The sequence below is a fragment of the Myotis daubentonii genome, chromosome 9, assembly GCF_963259705.1.
Source record: "Myotis daubentonii chromosome 9, mMyoDau2.1, whole genome shotgun sequence".
Taxonomy (NCBI): domain Eukaryota; kingdom Metazoa; phylum Chordata; class Mammalia; order Chiroptera; family Vespertilionidae; genus Myotis; species Myotis daubentonii.
The window spans coordinates 66,269,561-66,288,681 of NC_081848.1; the positions used below are offsets into that span (position 1 = coordinate 66,269,561).

A 19,121-nucleotide genomic window follows, 5' to 3' on the forward strand; every position below is an offset into this window, starting at 1 on the left:
TTCCCTTATTTGTCTCCATTCATTTTAAAGAACAAAAGGGATAACTTGTACCAAGCCCAGTTCTCAGGCTAACATCCACTTCCCTGAGGAGTTCTTGGCTTCCCCCCAGGTCATATGATTGAAAGCATTGGGCCAGGCATTTTGAAATGAAGTCAAATTTTTCAGGTCTTCTGTTTGCCCTAATGATACTATTTAAATAACTCTGCAGCTGGACAGTTTCTGCCAACTCCACAACATGCCTTATTATTTATTGCTTTGGAGTATCCAATCAGCTACAAGTGATGATATATAAATAAAAATGTTCAGTGGGAAACATTTTATAATGGTAGACGTTTTCCAGTATAGAACACATCCCCTATCTTCCTCTGCTCCACAAAGTCTCTTACTTCATGTCAACGAACAGTTCCTTCAGTTGACTCATTAGGAACCTAGTTCTTCTTGGAGTTCTATGCTGCATAGTGACGCCTGAGTCAGTTCAAGTTTGGTTGGTGGAGTCTATAAGGTGGTAGCCACAGAAGCTTCTCCATTGCCACACTGAGTGACTGCAGAAGGTGGTGTGCACACAGGTCTACAAAAAAACTTCAGGTAAGCAGATTGTTTTGGACAGCAGTGTCTTGTCTTTTTCAGCCTTCCTATTAATTAGGATCCTGGTTCTAAAGAATTTGTATTTACGATGGTTACTAGACTTATTGTGGTGATCATTTTGTAATGTATATGAACACTATGTTGTGCACTTGAAACTAATATACTGTATATCAACTATAATTAAAAATAATTTAAAAAAGAATTTGTATTTATATTCCCATGACTATTCTGTAACTACCAATTTGTACTTCTTAATCCCTTCACCTTTTCCACCTAACCTGACCAACTTCCCTCCCATGAGACAATGGTCAAAATTTTCTCTCTATGAGTCTGTTTCTGTTCTGATTGTTTGTTTGTTTTATATTTAGTTGTTGATAGATAAGTATTTATTGTCATTTTATTATTAATATTTTTTCTTTTCCTTCTTAAAGAAGACCCTTTACATTTCAAATGTAATTCTGGTTTGGTGGTGACAAACTCCATAGCTTTTCTGGCCTGGAAAGCTCTTCATATGTCCTTCAATTCTAAATAGTCAATAATATTGTAATAACTATATACGGTGATAGATGGGCACAAGATTTATTGGGATGATCTCTTAATAAGTTATGTAATGTCTAACCACTGGGTTGTATACCTGAAACTAATATATATTGTATTTCACTGAAATGCAATAAATTGAAAAATAAAACATAATTTAAAGTCAACTCAAATACTCATCAACAGGTGAGTGGATAAATAAATTGTGGGATGCTCCTACAGTGGAACACTGTATAACAGTAAAAAAAAAGCTGGAGTCTGAATGCACATGAAAACATGGATAAATATTAAAAAAATGTTGTGTCAAAGAAGCCATAAACAAAAGAATATATAATGTATAATTTCATTTATGTGAACAGGCAAAAATAATTGATTATTGTAGATGTCAGAATAATGGTTATCTCTGGGGGGGGTGGTATAAAATAACTTAAAGTAAAAAAAGAAGAAAATAAGAGATTGTAGAAATCCACTCCCCTCTGGGAAAAAAAAAGAATTTTTATTTGTTAATTCATTTTTTTCCCCTTGCAAACTCTTGGACCCAAGCCCAATATTGGGAACTAATTCCTAAAAACATTGTAGGTCCCTGGAGCCAGAAAGTACTTTAAAAATCTACAAAGCCAGCATGTGTTATTTTGAACTGGTAAGATGTCCAAATCCTTTCCTTGAATTATAAAGTATTGGTATGTGTATGCCTTTCCCTGCCACCCTCCAGACCTATAGTAACACTGTGAGTAAAGACGAGAAACAACATTCTCCTTGCCTTCAATCCATGGTTCTAAAGCAACCGTGGGCAAACTACGGCCCGCGGGCCAGATCCAGCCCGTTTGAAATGAATAAAACTATTGAAAAAAAAGACCGTACCCTTTTATGTAATGATGTTTACTTTGAATTTATATTAGTTCACACAAACACTCCATCCATGCTTTTGTTCCGGCCCTCCGGTCCAGTTTAAGAACCCATTGTGGCCCTCGAGTCAAAAAGTTTGCCCACCCCTGTTCTAAAGTGTCCCTTGTCCATTTGCATAGAAAAACGCTTCCTTCTTTGAATGAAGTGTCATGTGGCTAAGATGAAGTTTTACCCTTTCCTGTTTCTCTCTGACAAATTTCTCTCTAATCATTGATGTATTTGGCACCGGGTTCACAGATATTTCTCTCCATCAAACTCTTGTCACATCCCGGTAACATCTGTGATACCTACAACACCCATTTCCTTATTGACATCTCTATTTTTAAAAATATGTTTTTATTGATTTCAGAGAGAGGAAGGGAGAGAGGAAGAGAGAGATAGACACAGTGATGAGAGAGAATCACTGATCGGCTGCTTTGTGCATGCCCCCTATTGGGGATTCAGCCTGAAACCCAGACAAGTGCCTTGACTGTGAATCAAACCTTGAGCTCCTGGTTCATGGGTCAATGCTCAACCACTGAGCAACACTGGATGGGCATGACTATTTCTCTGACTTGAACTGATTTACTTCTGAAATCCTAACCTCAAATAGCCTAATTTCTGATTCCAATCTCCTATTCTCTGAATACATTCCCCCTACCTATCACCATTGCTATTCTTTGATCCCATAAAGTGCTTTTATCCTTTGTTCTCTTCATCTTTTCCCACTTGATTAGTCCCTATCCTAACTTAATTTCTCCTTTCTCCTAGATTCCACAATTTTAACTTACTTTAAAGTGTCTCTTTCCTTTATTCTCAAAAACTTCGCCACTTATCTGCTGCTCTAAGTCTGGAAAAATTTAACCCTGCTTCATTTCAATTTTTCTTCTCTTCTTCTGGCCTCTGGGGTACTGAGATCATACATGTGGATGAATATAACTCCCAAATGATGGTTTTCCACCTGCATCTGACCCTATGTCTTGCAATTGCTCTATGTATTCCTACTCTACATTTTCTCTAACTAGCATCAGAGGCCATTCAAACTTTAATTTTTAGCATTAACACCCTATTTTTTCTCTCTATGTTTATCTGGTGCATTCCCTCACCCTACTCACTTCCAAAAGATGATTTTCCATTCTATTTCTTCCATAAAATAGATATTCAGAGATAACATTTCAACTTCCTGTTCTTTCTTCTACTCAAAAGTGCTCACACACATATACCTATATCCACACCTAAGCTAAAATATTTTTTTCCTTTGTGTAGAAGAGGTATTCTTTCTGTATAAAACTAATCCCAATACTTACACATAGAGGTGTGACTGAAGATAGAATGAGTTAATAAACATAAAGGATTTGAAACAGTGCCTGGTCCATTGATTTAGCTATTTTTCTTTCCCCGTTCCATCTCTTATTAAGTCCATTAGCCCATCAATTTCTGTCCATCTTACCTGCTTTCTATAGTTAACATCAATAAGCTTCTCTTTCTCATCTAATAAGAAATGCCTTCCTTTAAGCTCCTGCAGTCTCCAGCCCTCCTTCTTACTATCATACCCTTTTCCTTCCTTTCCTGATGCAGCTCTTTGAAAGACTTATCTTCATTTTCTTACATTTCATTTATTCTCCAATCACCTTAACCTGGATTTCTTTCTCCATCATTCCATGGCATATCTCTCATCAAATCAGAAATCAATTCCTAACTCCAAAATACATTGGCATTTTTGTGCTCATCTCTCTCAGGTTCTCAGCAGCATTTGACTTCTCTGGTCACTCTCTTCTTTAAATGAAGTTCCTCTTATTTTGACTTCTGAGATACTGCTCTTATTTTTCACACTGTTTTTTGACAATTCTTCCTTAGTCTGCTCTGTTGGCCCCTCTTCCTCTCTTATCTTGTTAAACATTTATATTCTTCAACTTATTTTTATGAAGGATCATAACAGAGTTTCTATTGGATCAGGTTAATCCAGAAAAATTCTACTTCGAGAAAGCCTTATGGTTGGAAATAAATGGCCCAGTGGGGATTGAGCCTGTAACCCTGGCATGTGCTCAGACTGGGAATCAAACTGTGACCTCATTTATAGGTCAATGCTCAACCACTGAGCCATGCAGACTGGGCTCCCTATCCATCTTTATATTACTAATTTGGGATTACATCAATATATTTTCTTGACTTTATAACATGGAATTTCCCTATGTCATTAAATACACTTTGAAGACAGCATTGTAGTGGCTGCCTGGCAACCCATTATTTGGATATGCCATCATTAACTTAGCACTTTTTCTATAATGAATGTTGGATCATTTCTAAATTCACAACCTAATACTACAATGGATTACGTTGTGTTTATACCTTTATAGATATATATCATTTTCTTTCCTGGAATGAGTTTCTAGAAGGGGAATCCTATATAATAAAAGCTGCCGGGAGCCGGTCCATCCTTGCTGTTTCAAGGGACCTGGCATATATGGCATACGGTTCTTAATATGTTTGCTCACCTTCTTGGCGCTGTGTTTTAACCAAGGTCACCTCTCCGAGAAAGGTTGAATCCCCAGGTAGGGATTTTCCCCTGAAGTTAGGGAGGGAATAAAACCCCTCAACTAAGTGCCAGGCGGGTAACTAATCCCTTTAACTACGAACAATCATGCTTAAACTACATAATCTTTTCTCCCTGGAATGGAGATAAGAAACGCCCTAACCTTTGTAATAGAGATTGATAGGATTGAATCAACTGGTATAAATACAGTTGTAACAAGACAGAAACTCTCAGAACTTAGAACACACAACTCATGAGACAGAATTCAGAAGACAGAAAGACACAGAACTTAGGAGACAGGGCTTGGAAGACAGGACCAAGAGAGACAGAGCCTAGGCACAGAACCTACACAGAACGTTCTCTAGAGACAGAAGATGGACCCCAGCATCTGAACCTGACTACAGAAATTGGCAAGAGAACCTGACTAGAACCTGGTGACTGAACCTGACTGGAGTACCTGGACAGAACCTGGCTGGAGATCCTAAGCAGAACCTCTCTGGAGATCCAGACCAGAACTTGGCTGGAGATCCTGGCTAGAGATCCTGGCTAGGCTGCTGATCAACTGAACGCTATCTCCGTGTCATTCCTTCTTCGCCGACTCGGTCTATGCCTTTGGGAACCCCTGGACCTGCTGGGGTTGGACCACGGCATCTGGCGCCCGAACAGGGACCCCTTGGTAAGCGCCCCGCACTCAGGACGGATAGGACTCCACCATAGGAAGAGGGTGGATACTGTTCGCCGACTCCGTCCACACCTTTGGGGACCCCTGGACCTGCTGGGGTTGGACCCCGGCAAAAAGCCTAATATGAAAATTGACCAAACAGCAAAACGACCGGTGGAACGACTGGTCGTTATGATGTACACTGATCACCAGGGGGCAGACACTCAAAGCAGGAGCTGCCCCCAGCCTGTAGGCCCCAGGCCAGCCAAGGCATGTGCCAGTGGGGGTCCCCTGATAGCCCCACCAGCCACCCCGCAGAGGGAGGTGACTGGGGTCAGTGAGGGGGTGGGGCTGGCTGGGGGTTGGTGAGGGGGTAGAGCCCAATTGCCCTGCCAGTTGCTCCACAGATTGACCCTGGTCACCGGCCAGGCCTCGGGACCCTACCCGTGCATGAATTTCATGCACCAGGCCTCTAGTTATTGAATAAAAGGGCTTATTCTTTTTTTAAGGTTACTAGAATATAATTCCTAGACTTTTGACAATTTATACTTGGGTAGTATCACTACTAATCAACAATTTTCTCTTCTCTAATTTTGTTTATTAGAAGAAAGGGACTACACAATATGGTCTTCAGAATCTTCTCCAGAAAATCTCATTCTCTCATGATGGCTGAAAAATACCACTGATGCTATGGCAACATTAGAGCATGTGTCTCAATGCCTGGAGGGGCCTTGAGGATCCCTAGGGACAATGTCTGAAAAGATACATTATTCTCTATTTGCATCTGAACAGCTGAAGACATTCACCTCTCAGGTCCTTGGTCTGATTTGAATCAAATGGGCTTTCGGAGATTTGTTTCACCAGATACGTTAATGTTACTTACCTTGGAATTATAGAGAAATCACCAAGGAGACCTGAGATCCAGTTGCAGCTATGGGCTTTAGTTTCTTATTTGTAAAATGAAAGGGTTGGATGAGGTAATTTCTAAAGCCCTTTACATCTGACAGTGTATGGTGTCCTAGGTGGCTTCACTTTTCTCCTCTCCCTGGACACCTGTCTCATCTCTCCAGGTGTTTTTGTTTGTGTGTTTATTTCTTTAGATCATCTTCCTGAGGGAAGGGGGCTGAGGTGTTACACAAGATGTTTGTGATTAATGAACCCCAGAACCTGCAGATTCTGTATGAATCCTTGGAAAAGAGCATCCCTGAGTCCTATAAGGTGAGAGAGTAGTGGGTGATGTGGGGAGACAGGGCTGAGGTGTAAGGAGGATAGGTTCAGGGCTCAGAACCTTTCGCAGGTGGATGGAAGTCCAAGTTTAAAGTCAAATTCCTTCTTCAGGGATGATTTTAATAGCTATATCCATTTACCTACCTTACTCTTTTTCAGCTTCTTAAACATCTTTTGAGCTAACTATATTGCTATCTCTAGTAGATACTTCTTTACTCCAGGCTATTGCAATAGCTCCCTGTTTTCAATATTACTATCTCACCTGCAACTTGGTGAGCAAGAGTCATCTCTCTGAATAAATATAATCATATCATTCCTTGTTTTAAAATTTCAGTAGAGGTTCAGTATTCTGTCTATAGAATAAAGACCACAATCCTTAATTGGGTATACAAAGGTTTATTAAAAAATGCCCCAACCTCTTCTATTCCATCTCCCAACATTCCCTTGTCATATACCACATTACAATTATTGAGCCCCTCACTGAGGGTAGTTCTGCAGGTAGAATACAATCTGCTTCACCTTCAAGAATTCATTAATGCTTTTTCTCCTACGAGGATTTACTTGCCATCCTTCTCTCTTTATCTTGCCCAGGAAAAATTTTACTTATCCCTCAAGGCCCAATTCAAGTATTACTTCTATTAGTCTTCCACCACTTCCTCCCTGGGACACCACACCACCACACACATACATGTATCAGAACATGTGTCCCATTATGATCAGAGCAGGTATTTCTCTCCCCTTCCAGATTTAACTTGAAGGCAGTAGCCATGTTATTTCCTCTTTGAATTCTCTATACTTGACAAACATCTGATATATAATAGATGCCCCATAAGTAATATGGTATGGTATGAAATTAAAAAATGGGAAAAATGCTATGAATGTTTAAAAAATGAATGAATGGATGAATTTCAAGGGACCCAGGTGTGTGTTTTTTTTTAAAAAAATATGTTTTTATTGATTTTTAGAGAGAGGTAGAGAGAGAGAGAAACACTGATGTGAGAAACATCGATCGGTTGCCTCCCACACATACTCCCCACTAAGGATTGAGCCTGCAACCAGGCATATACCCTGACCAGAAATTGAACCATCAACCTTTTGATATCTGGGATTATTCTCAACCTACTGAGCCACACCAGCCAGGGGAAGGGTCCCAGTTCTTAATGATTCAGCTATTAACTTGGATTTTTGTGGGTCCTTACTGGGCCATTTGGAAGCATATCTTCCAATAAATAGTCCAAAGAACTATTCTGGAAGCCCTGGTTCTATCCTGTTCAGTCTCCCTAACTCCTGGTCTTACTTCCTATACCAGATCCAAGGCTCTATTTCAAAGAAGAACTTCCTCTCCTGTTTTGTTCTGTTGCTCTTGTAGGTATATGGAGCTATTTTTCACATTAAAAATAAAAACCCATTCAACCTGGAGGTGCTGGTGGATGCCTGGCCAGATTATCAGATAGTCATTACTCGACCTAAGAAAGAGGTGAGAGCTCAAGCTACTGAATACCAGGCTGGTCATGCTTGGATGGTCTCTCTGTGGTAATGAGAGAACTGAGGCTGGTGGCTGGGAAGAACAACCTTGGCATCCCTGATTCATATAGGGTTTGAAAGGCTGTTTGAGGGAGAAGGTAAGACAGTGAGATTAGGCATGGGAATAGACCAACTAGCTAATAGTACAGTTTTGTAAATAACAGTAGGATCCCATCTAGTGCATTCTTTTCTATTAAGAGTCTGATCATAGCCATGTACCTCAACATAGAAGCCTATGGCTGGAAGTAGTTAGAAATGTTTGTCTTTCTCTATGACTTAATAAGCACAATACAATAATACTTAAGTCAGTATTGGGATTGAGATCTAAACCTGCCAAGTGGCTAGATGTGTGACCTTGGGAAGACAGCTGCTCTCTTAACTATAAAAAATAAAGTTGATAAAATTATTATGTGAGAGAATTGTTAAACAACAGATAAATCATGTATATTTAATCAGAATGTCTTCCCCATCTTCCAGGTTTGGGTAGTATAAGCAGTGAATTCCTTCCATCTCAGAATAGGGGTATTTAACCTTCCCCCTATTTACATAGTAATTAGGTGAGTTAGAACACATCACCTGCAGTGACCCCCAGGATCCTCTGCGCCCCCCACCCCACCCCGGGTGTCCGAATCAGAAAGTAAGCACGTAGGCAGAGGCAGACCTGGCTCTCTACTCCAGGTGCTGCTCTGAGCTCTGGATGATGGATCTTTCTCAAAGTCCTCTTTATTCACATGTGCACCAAGTGTCAATCGCCATGTCAGCCCCAGAGTGTTAAGTCAGAATTAGCTTAGGCATTGTCTCCTCACAGACTCAGGGTTGACCGCTCCCCACCCCCACCAACCCTGTTTCTTATACTTCTCTCTATACCAGAGGCACTCTATCTTTTAGATCTTTATCTAACCCTGATGCCTCTTCCATCCCAGACAATGGAGCTACTTACCTACCCTCCCAAGGGCAGCTGACTTCAGTACACCATCAGAAAGGAAACATCTTTCATAGAGACGTAGCGGGGAGTGAGGGGGTGAGAGATCAACCAAAGGACTTGTATGCATGCATATGAGCATAACCAATGGACACAGACAGGAGGGGTGGTGAGGGCATGTGCTGGGGTGTGGGGTGGCTGGGGAGAGGTCAAAGAGGGGGAAAAGGAGACTTACATAATACTTTAAACAATAAAGAATTTAAATTAAAAAAGAAAAGAAAAGGAACACCTTCAGTGTGTCAATACTGACTTATTATTCAAGGGATTCCAAGGCCATTTTATACACCTCTCTCAGAAAAACAGAGGGCATCATGTCTCTAGCACTCCAGACATAGGCAAGAACATTTGGTAAATTATAGTGCTATGTAAATTTGATTGATATTTGTTATATCAGGAGATGAAAGATGATCTGGATCACTATACCAACACTTACCACATCTTCACCAAAGCTTTTGACAACTTGGAGGAAGTCCTGGCATCCCCCCAGGTTATCAACTGGGAGCAAGCCTTCCAGATCCAAGGTAATTGGTCTGAGTGAATAGGCAAAGGCCCCCTGGTTTGTTCACAGTCGATATGGATGGGGTGATGCTGAGCCTGTCTTTCTCCTCTCTCCAGGTTGCCAAGAGAACTTGGGTGAGGCAATAAAAAAGGTTTCAGCTTCAAAATCAGTGAAGGTGGATTACACGAAGACCACGCTCTTTACGTTAGATATATCAGAGCTATTCAAGACATCAAGTGATGGCAATGTGAATTTGGTGCTAAATAAAATGTTCAACATGGATGAAGCTAGCAAGTGAGATTTTTCTTTTTTTGCTTCCCAAATTCCTGATAGAATCATTCAGTTGCCATGTTAGATTAAATTTGGAAATGTAAGATTTGAGGCTAAATTATGATGAGGTACAGAGTTGCATGGGTAAAGGAAGGAAACTTGGTTTGCTGAGCATGGGCAGTGCCTTCACCAGACGAGTCCTTTACCTGGCAGAATACTGTACCTCATGGTGGCACTGAAAAATCTTTACTTTTTGCAAAAAATGCTGCATGGTGTACAAAATATACAAGTAGTCAAAATAAAAAACAACAGTTTGCCTACATGGATTCTCCACAATCTTTCATACAGGTGTAAATATGCTTAACATTGGTGTTTATGCTTTTAGTACTATGTGTGATTTTGTTGTTTTTTTCCTATTTTTTAAAATAACATACACACATACTGTATTGCAGCTTACTTTTTTCATTCAGCCAATATATTATATACATCTTTCATGTAAGCTCACACAGATATCTTGCATTTATTTGGACAGCTGCATAGATTTCTATAATAGGGAGGTACATAATTATATATTACCATATTAACACACATTTAATTTATCTCCAGTTCTTCCTAATAACAAAAATTCTGTAATAAATATCTTCATAAATAGATCATTGCACAAGCTTTATAAATAGTTCTGAAAGATGGATTCCTAGAATTGAAATGGTTGGATCAAAAATATGTACATTAAGTGAAGATATTACCAAATTTGATGGTAAAACTTTGATGAATTTAATATGTGATAGCATAACATCTGAAACTACCTAAGTGTTTATCAGTAGGGGCATGGATAAATTCATTAAAGTATAACCCAAACACTGGAATAATATGCAGCTATTAACAAGAATGAAGCAGCTCAATATGAATTGATAAGAAAAGAATTCCAAAATACATTGCTAAGTGAAAAAAAGAAATGGCAATTCAGGTGGACAAAACATTGTATACCGTATGCTATCACAGTACGTACACATGGAAAATTGCATAGAATACCTCTAGAAAATTACCTAAATACATTGTATGACTAGTTGCCTCTAGAGAAGATAACTGGGTAATAGGGGATCAGAGAGAGAAGTAATTATTTTCAGTTAATATCCATTTATGCTTTATAACTGTATTACTAATTCAAAAGAATAACTAAAATATAAATTCCCACTCACACATACCGTTGATTTAGCTGGGAAAGCCAACGATATTTAAATTTTTCTTTTGTCTATCTGTGTTTCCAAATGCGGTTATTCCACAGGAGGAGGCAGGCGACAAGGCTCCAGGCCTTTGAAGAAGCAGGACTAGGATCAGGTCAGGCACAGAAAAGAGCAAAAAGAAAGCCTCACTCCTGTGCAGATGATTTAGTGCCCAGTGACCTCACCCTTGAGCAAACATAGATCCACTTTGAAATTGACAAGTTCCTGGAAACTCTTCCTCTCTGGGGAGGGCTAAAAGTTCTTTGAAATCTTCCACCTGCCCCAACCTCCCCTGCCACAGAGGATGTTTTTCTGATTTTGCAGATAAGAACACTAACTCTCAGATAACTTATCCATTGAGAGAATCAGGATTTGTTACCACCCCCAGACCCAACATCTCCCCTATATTGATGCTTCTCAAATGGCATTTTTGATACTTCCCATTTGTTGATGGGCCTTGGGACACATGCAGCTGTAAGATTAACATTACTCTCATCTTCCTGCGACATACATTTTACTGAATTATCTGTTAAAATAAATATTATCTTGTCTATTTAGATATTTTGTGTAGTCGAATTCAGAATCCACGTGTTTCCCACGTGAACCTTCAAAGAGAATTCAGCCACATGAAAGGTCGCTCTGGGGTACATCTATCAGCTCATTTTATTCCTCCTTGAGCATTTGCTTCGGCTTTTTCTGAGATGTGCTTTCTGCATCATAAAGTAATCAGGATTTTCTCCCTCTCAATTATTTGGGAAGATTTTGAAGCAGACATAAAAACAGTACTTTTTTTTGTTTATCTGTTTCCTCCTCTAAGCTGTGGGACCCAAAGAAAAGGAATGGTATCATATTCATACTCTGTAATCCTGATGTTTGGTAAAAACTGGCTGAATAAATTCTCTTTTTTTCTTGGCAGGAAAGGAGACTTTTCAAGCATCTACTTGGATGCCTCACATGCAGGGCTTGTGAATGAGAATTGGGACTTTGGAAAAAATGAGAGGAGCTTGAAATATGTTGAACACTGCCTCCAGCATTTTCCAGGATTTGGCTTGCTGGGTCCAGAGGGGGTTCCTATCTCTTGGGTTGTGATGGAACAGTCCTGTGAGATAAGAATGGGTAATACTGTCCCTAAATACCGACGCCAAGGCAACATGATGCAAATTGGTTATCATGTGCTAGAGTATCTTATTCAGAAAAAAATACCGTTCTATTTTCATGTGGCAGATAATAGAGAAGATTACATACAGATACTGAGAAGCTTTGGATTTAAGTTTCTTCCTTGTGGCTGGCATCAGTGGAATTGCATCCCCAAGAAATATTGCTGATTGGTGCCATTGCCCATTTCGAGCCTTTCTTATCAGTGAAAACACATCAGCACAAACACCAACATGGGTAATCTATATTAGTGCAAGAAAAATCATCCAATTATCTGGGGTCCATGAATTACCTAAGCTCATCCTTATGTAATATTTTAATTTTCCTCCTCATTCAATTTATAGAAAATTAGAAGCTTGGCCCGTGGATGCCATAATTTCCTTGATAGTGACAGACATTTCCTAATTAAAATCACCCAATGTCAATCATTAGTGCCAAGAAAATCCTTTAAAAGCAATATTTTCTTCTTTGAAGATGTCTTTTGTGAAAGAATCCTGTTTTTTCATGCTTCTATCTTTGAAAATAAAAAGTCTGCTTGAAAAATGTCTCCTCTGGTACCCTCCCCTACCTCTTACAAAGTTTTCCAACGTACTTTTCAGAAGCACTCAGTATCATTGCTTTGGGTCCTGGGTGCTTTGGGTCCTTTGAGATATTCTCCTGAATTAAAGTATGGGACAGTTTGATTTCCTTCTTTTTTATTTTTTTTATTTTTTAAATTTCTTTATTGATGAAGGTATTACATATGTGTTCTTATCCCTCCATTATCCCCCGACCAGTTTGGTTTTCTGACTAGCTTTTATTATAGGGGTTTGGTAGGTTGAGTTGTGTGTCTTCATATTCAAGATGATTTTTATATCTATGCTGTATTAGTTTTGTAACAAATGACCACAAACTTAGTGGCTTAAATCAACAAAATATAAGATAATATTATCTTACATTTCTGCAGTCAGAAATCCAAAATAGGTCTTATCGGATAAAAATCAAAGTGCCAACAAGGCCTGTTCCTCTGGAGGTTCTTAAGGAAGAATCCATTTCCTCCTCTTCTCCAGGTTGTCTTCATTCCCTGGCGGGTGGCCCTCTACTTTTATCCTCTTTACTTAGCCTTTGTTTCTGTATTCAAGTCTCCCTTCCTCCTTACTAGGACACCTGTGATTACACTTAGGGTCCATTTGGGTTGTAACACAGGATAATTTTCTCATTTCAAAATGCTTAATTTAATCACCTCTTCAATATCATATAATTTAACATTCAAAGCTTCACAGGATTAACACCTGGACATCATTGAGAGTCATTGTTCAGCCTATCATGTATGAAAATTGAGTTTATGTTTCTCCATGAGCAAAGCCACAGATGTTTCCAATCTGAGACTGATTAGCATTTCTCTTTTTTTAAAATTACATTTATTGGGGTGACATTGATTAATAGGGTCATATTGGTTTCAAGTGTACATTCCTATAATACATGATCTGTATATTGCATTGTGTGTCCACCAACCTCAGTCAAATCATCTTCCATCATCATATACTTGGCTTCCTTTACACTTAACCATTCCCCCACCGCCTTCCTTCTGGTCACCACCATAATTTTGTTTGTGTCTATGAGTTTCAGTTTTACATCCTACATTTAAGTCAAATCATTCAGTTCTTAGCCTTTTCTGACTGACTTATTTCGCTTAGCATAATATTTTCAAGACCTATCCATTTTGTTGCGAAGGGTAAAATTTTCTTCCTTGTTACATCAGAGTAGTATTCCATTGTGCATATGTACTACATCTTCTTTATCCAGTCCTCTATTGAAGGACACATGGGCTGCTCCCAAATCTTGGCTATTGTGAATAATACTGCAATAAACATATGGGGTACATATATTCTTTCATGTTTTAGGTTTCTTCAGATAAATTCCCGAAAGTGGAATCACTAGGTCATAAGGCCATTCCATTTTTCATTTTTTGAGGTAACTCCATATTGTTTTCAATAATGGTTGCACCAATCTGCATTCCCACCAACATTGCACAAAGCTTCCCTTTTCTACATCTTCACCAACACTTGTTTGTTGATTTTTTTGTTGATAGCCATTCTGACAGGTGGGAGGTGATATCTTACTCTGCTTTTAATTTGCATCTCTCTGATGATTAGTGACATTGAACACCTTTTCATAGGTCTATTGGTCATCTGTATGTCCTTTTGGAGAAGTATCTATTCAGGTCTTTTGCCCATTTTCAAATTGGGTACTTTGGGTTTTAGTGTGTGTGTGTGTGTGTGGGGGAGAGAGAGAGAGGGAGAGAGAGAGAGAGAGAGAGAGAGAGAGAGAGAGAGAGAGAGAGAAACAGAGAGAGTTTTTAAGTTCTTTGTGTATGTGGATATTAACCCCATGTCAAAACTGTTATTTGAAAATATCTCCCATTCGGTTGATTGTCTATTTTGTTATGTTGGCAGTTACTTTTTTGTGGTGGAGAAGCTTCATAGATTGACATAGTTTCATACATTTACTTTTACCTTTACTTCTCATGCCTTTGGGGTCAAATTCATAATGTGTTATCTATGAACAAGGTCCATAAATTCAATACCTATGTTTTCTTCTATGTAATTCATTGTTTCAGATCTTATATTTAGCTCTTTGTTGGAGTAGAGTTGTTCATAGTATTTTTTAACAATCCTTTGTATTTCTGTGGGGTCTGTTGTTATTTCTTCTTTCATTTCTGATTTTGTTTATTTGGATCCTCTCTTTTTGTTTCCTGGTGAGCCTAGCTAGAGAGAGGTTCATCAATCTTGTTAATCCTCTCAAAGAACCAGCTCTTGGTTTCATTGATCTTTTGTATTGTTTTGTGTGTGTGTTTTTTTTTTGTCTCTATGTTGTTTATTTCTGCTCTGATCTTTATTATTTCCTTCCTTCTGGATACTGTGGGCTTTTCTTGTTGCTCTCTTTCTAACTCTTTGAGTTGTAGGGTTAGATCATTTATTGCCAGTTTTTCTTTTTTTTTGAGGTAGACCTGTAGAGCTATGAACTTTCCTCTCAGGACTGCTTTCATTGTGTCCCATAGATTTTGGATTGTTGTGTTTTCATTGTCATTTGTTTCCAGGATGCTTTTTATTTCTTCTTTGATCTCTCTGGTAACCGAGTCTTTGCTTAATAGCATGCTATTTTGCCTCCAAGTGTTTGATTTTTTTTCAATGTTTTTATTGTACTTAATTTCTAATTTTATGCCATTGTGATCTGAGAAGATGCTTGTTATGATTTCTATTCTGTTGAATTTGAAGAGACTTTGCCTATGTACTAATATATGGTCTATCTTTGAAAATGTCCCATGTGCACTGGAGAAGAATGTATATTCTGTAGCTTTGGGGTGAAATATTCTGAAGATGTCAATTAAGTCCATCTGATCTAGTGAGTCATTTAGGATTGCTCTTTCTTTGCTGATTTTTTGTTTAGAGGATTTATCCAGTGGTGTCAGTGGGGCATTAAAGTCCCCTACTATGACTGTATTGCTATTGATCTCTCCCTTGATATATTCCAGAAGTTTTTTTATGTATTTGGGTGCTCCTGTATTGGGTGCATATATGTTTACCAGAGTTATATCTTCTTGTTGAATTGCCCCCTTTAGTATTATGTAGTGGCCTTCCTTATCTCTTGTTATAGCCTTTACTTTGAAGTCTATTTTGTCAGATATAAGTATCGCAACCCCAGCTTTTTTCTCATTTCCATTTGCCTGAAAATTTTTTTTTCCATCTCTTCACTCTCAGTCTGTGTGAATCCTTTGTTCTGAGGTGGGTCTCTTGCAGACAGCAAATATATGGGTCATGTTTTCTTATCCATTCAGCTACCCTGTTTCTTTTGATTGGAGCATTTAATCCATTTACATTTAATGTTATTATTGAAAAGAACTTGTTTGTGGTCATTTTTATTCTTAATGTTTAGCATTACAGGCAGAAGAAACCATGTGTTTCTTCTTGTCTTTCTGTTTCTTCAGTCCCTTTAGCATTTCTTGCATTGCTGGTTTGGTGGTAATAAACTCTCTTAGCCCTTTTTTGTCTGTGAAGCTCCTGATTCCACCTTCAATTTTGAATGATAGCCTTGCTGGGTATAGTATTCTTGGATTCATTCCCTTGCTTTGCATCACTTTGTATATTTCATTCCATTCCCTTCTTGCATGGTGTGTTTCTGTTGAGAAGTCAGCTGATATTCTAATAGAGACCCCTTGTAGGTAACTTTCTGTCTCTCTCTGGCAGCCTTTAAGATTCTTACTTTGTCACTGGTGTTTGCCAATTTAATTATGATGTGTCTTGGTGTTGGTCTTTTGGGGTTCATCTTGTTTAGCACTCTAGGTGCTTCTTGGACTTGTGTAGTTTTTTTCTTGCCAGTATCAGGGAAGTTTTCTGTCATTATTTCTTCAAACAGGTTTTCTATTCTTTGCTTCTCCTCCTCTCCTTCTGGTACCCCTATTAAGTGAATGTTGTTTTGTTTTGCGTTGTCCCAAAGCTCCCTTAAGCTCTCCTCTTGCTTTTTAAGTTTTATTTTTTTTTTTCCAGTTGCTCATGTGTTTGTGTGTTTTTTCCTACCTTGTCTTCTAATTCACTGATGCGGTCCTCAGCCTCTTCCAGTCTGCTGTTTAAGCCTCCCATTGTGTTCTTTATTGCAGCTATGTCATTCTTCATTTCCTTTTGGATCCTTTTCATGTTGGTGACTGCCGGGAGTCGGTCCATCCTTGCTGTTTCAAGGGCCTGGCATATATGGAATACTGTTCTTAATATGTTTGCTCACCTTCTTGGCGCTGTGTTTTAACCAAGGTCACCTCTCCGAGAAAGGTTGTTTCCCCAGGTAGGGATTTTCCCCTGAAGTTAGGGAGGGAATAAAACCTCTTAACTAAGTGCCAGGCGGGTAGTTAATCAATTTAACTACAAACAATCATGCTTAAGCTACATAATCTTTACTCCCTGGAATGGAGATAAGAAACGCCCTAACCTTTGTAATAGAGATTGATAGGATTGAATCAACTGGTATAAATACAGTTGTAACAAGACAGAAACACTCAGAACTTAGAACAGAATCAAGAAGACAGAACCTACACGGAGCCTAGAGACAGAAGAACTTCGCTGGAGAGAGCATGCCGGAGGATCCTGGAGAGGGACTGGCCTCGGAGCCTAGAGACAGAGCCTAGCGGGAGAACATGGCAAGGGATCCTGGACTGAACCTGACTGCAGAGGTTGGCAAGAGAGCCTGACTAGAACCTGGCTACTGAACCTGGCTAGAGGAACCTGGCTATGATGATCACCCGAAGGCTGCCTCCGTGTCATTCCTTCTTCGCCAACTCCGTCCACACCTTTGGGGACCCCTGGACCCGTTGGGGTTGGACCCCGGCAAATGGCGCCCGAACAGGGACCCCTAGGTAAGCGCCCTGCACTCGGGACGGATCGGACTCCACCGTAGGAATAGGGTGGATAGTCTTCGCCGACTCCGTCCACACCTTTGGGAACCCCTGGAACAGGATTCCCCTAGGTAAGCTCCCCCCCATTGAGAACCCCCACACTCGGGACGGATAGGACTCCACCAGGGTGCTACAGACCCCCCTATAGAGGATAATTAGGGTAAGAAGGTGGATAGTACAGAACTTAGGTTGAGAAGATGTGCCATACTGAGTCCAAAGAAAGAAGACTCTGTATTGATCTTTACATTAAGAAGATGTGCCATACTGAGTCTAAAGAAAAAAGACTCTGTATTGATCTTTTAACACATATGCTTGCTAGCAGAGGAGTTAAGGTTACTCCCAGTAAGATGGAACATTTTATTTTATTTTATTTTATTTTTTATTTTTTTTATTGCTTAAAGTATTACAAAGGGTATTACATATGTATCCATTTTATCCCCCCGCCCTAGATAGTCCCCTAGCCTCCCCTATCCCCCAGTGTCTTATGTCCATTGGTTATGCTTATATGCATGCATACAAGTCCTTTAGTTGATCTCTTACCCCCCTACCCCCTGCCCCCCAACCCTCCCCGGCCTTCCCGCTGCAGTTTGACAATCTGTTTGAGGCAGCTCTGCCTCTGTATCTATTATTGTTCAAAAGTTTATAATGGTCTCTATTGTCCATGAATGAGTGAGATCATGTGGTATTTTTCCTTCATTGACTGGCTTATTTCACTTAGCATAATGCTCTCCAGTTCCATCCATGACGTTGCAAATGGTAAGAGTTCCTTCCTTTTTAGAGCAGCATAGTATTCCATCGTGTAGATGTACCACAGTTTTCTAATCCATTCATCTACTGATGGGCACTTAGGCTGTTTCCAGATCTTAGCTATGGTGAATTGTGCTGCTATGAACATAGGGGTGCATATATCCTTTCTGATTGGTGTTTCTGGTTTCTTGGGATATATTCCTAGAAGTGGGATCACAGGGTCAAATGGGAGTTCCATTTTCAGTTTTTTAAGGAAACTCCATACTGTCTTCCATAGTGGCTGCACCAGTCTGCATTCCCACCAGCAGTGCACAAGTGTTCCTTTTTCTCCACATCCTCTCAAGCACTTGTCGTTTGTTGATTTGTTGATGATAGCCAGTCTGACTGGTGTGAGATGGTACCTCATTGCTGTTTTGATTTGCATCTCTCGGATGATTAGTGACTTTGAGCATGTTTTCTTATGTCTCTTGGCTTTCTGAATGTCCTCTTTTGAAAGGTGTCTATTTAGGTCCTTTGCCCATTTTTTGATTGGATTGTTTATCTTCCTTTTGTTAAGTTGTATGAGCTCCCTATAAATTTTGGAGATTAGGCCCTTATCAGATATGTCATTGGCAAGTATGTTTTCCCACACAGTGGGTTTTCTCGTTGTTTTGTTGATGGTTTCTTTTGCTGTGCAGAAGCTTTTTATTTTGATGTAGTCCCATTTGTTCATTTTTTCTTTAGTTTCAAGTGCCCTAGGAGCTGTATCAGTGAAGAAATTGCTTCGGCATATGTCTGAGATTTTGTTGCCTTTGGATTCTTCTAGAATTTTTATGGTTTCCTGTCGTACATTTAAGTCCTTTATCCATTTTGAGTTTATTTTTGTGTATGG

General features: G+C 39.4%; 1 protein-coding gene across 2 annotated transcripts; it reads left to right on the forward strand.

Annotated features, from left to right (window-relative positions):
* The first annotated feature begins 456 nt into the window (after positions 1-456).
* On the forward strand, positions 457-12,624 carry GLYATL2 (glycine-N-acyltransferase like 2). Of its 2 annotated transcripts, XM_059709260.1 has the most exons (7): positions 464-585; positions 5,806-6,014; positions 6,302-6,419; positions 7,798-7,905; positions 9,329-9,455; positions 9,550-9,727; positions 11,843-12,624. In XM_059709260.1, the coding sequence occupies exons 3-7, from the start codon at positions 6,342-6,344 to the stop codon at positions 12,249-12,251; spliced, it is 900 nt and encodes a 299-aa protein (XP_059565243.1). In that variant the 5' UTR covers positions 464-585; positions 5,806-6,014; positions 6,302-6,341; the 3' UTR covers positions 12,252-12,624. The 2 variants fall into 2 exon arrangements, with proteins under 2 accessions (XP_059565242.1, XP_059565243.1); XM_059709259.1 differs by lacking the exon at positions 5,806-6,014 and having other exon boundaries at positions 457-585.
* The last annotated feature ends 6,497 nt before the right edge of the window (positions 12,625-19,121 follow it).

Coding starts and splice junctions, on each gene's coding strand:
- GLYATL2 (XM_059709259.1), top strand. CDS start 6,342: ATGTTTGTGATTAATGAACCCCAGAACCTGCAGATTCTGTATGAATCC. Junction 7,906..9,328: donor TTACTCGACCTAAGAAAGAG/GTGAGAGCTCAA, acceptor TTGTTATATCAG/GAGATGAAAGATGATCTGGA. Junction 9,728..11,842: donor AACATGGATGAAGCTAGCAA/GTGAGATTTTTC, acceptor TTTTCTTGGCAG/GAAAGGAGACTTTTCAAGCA.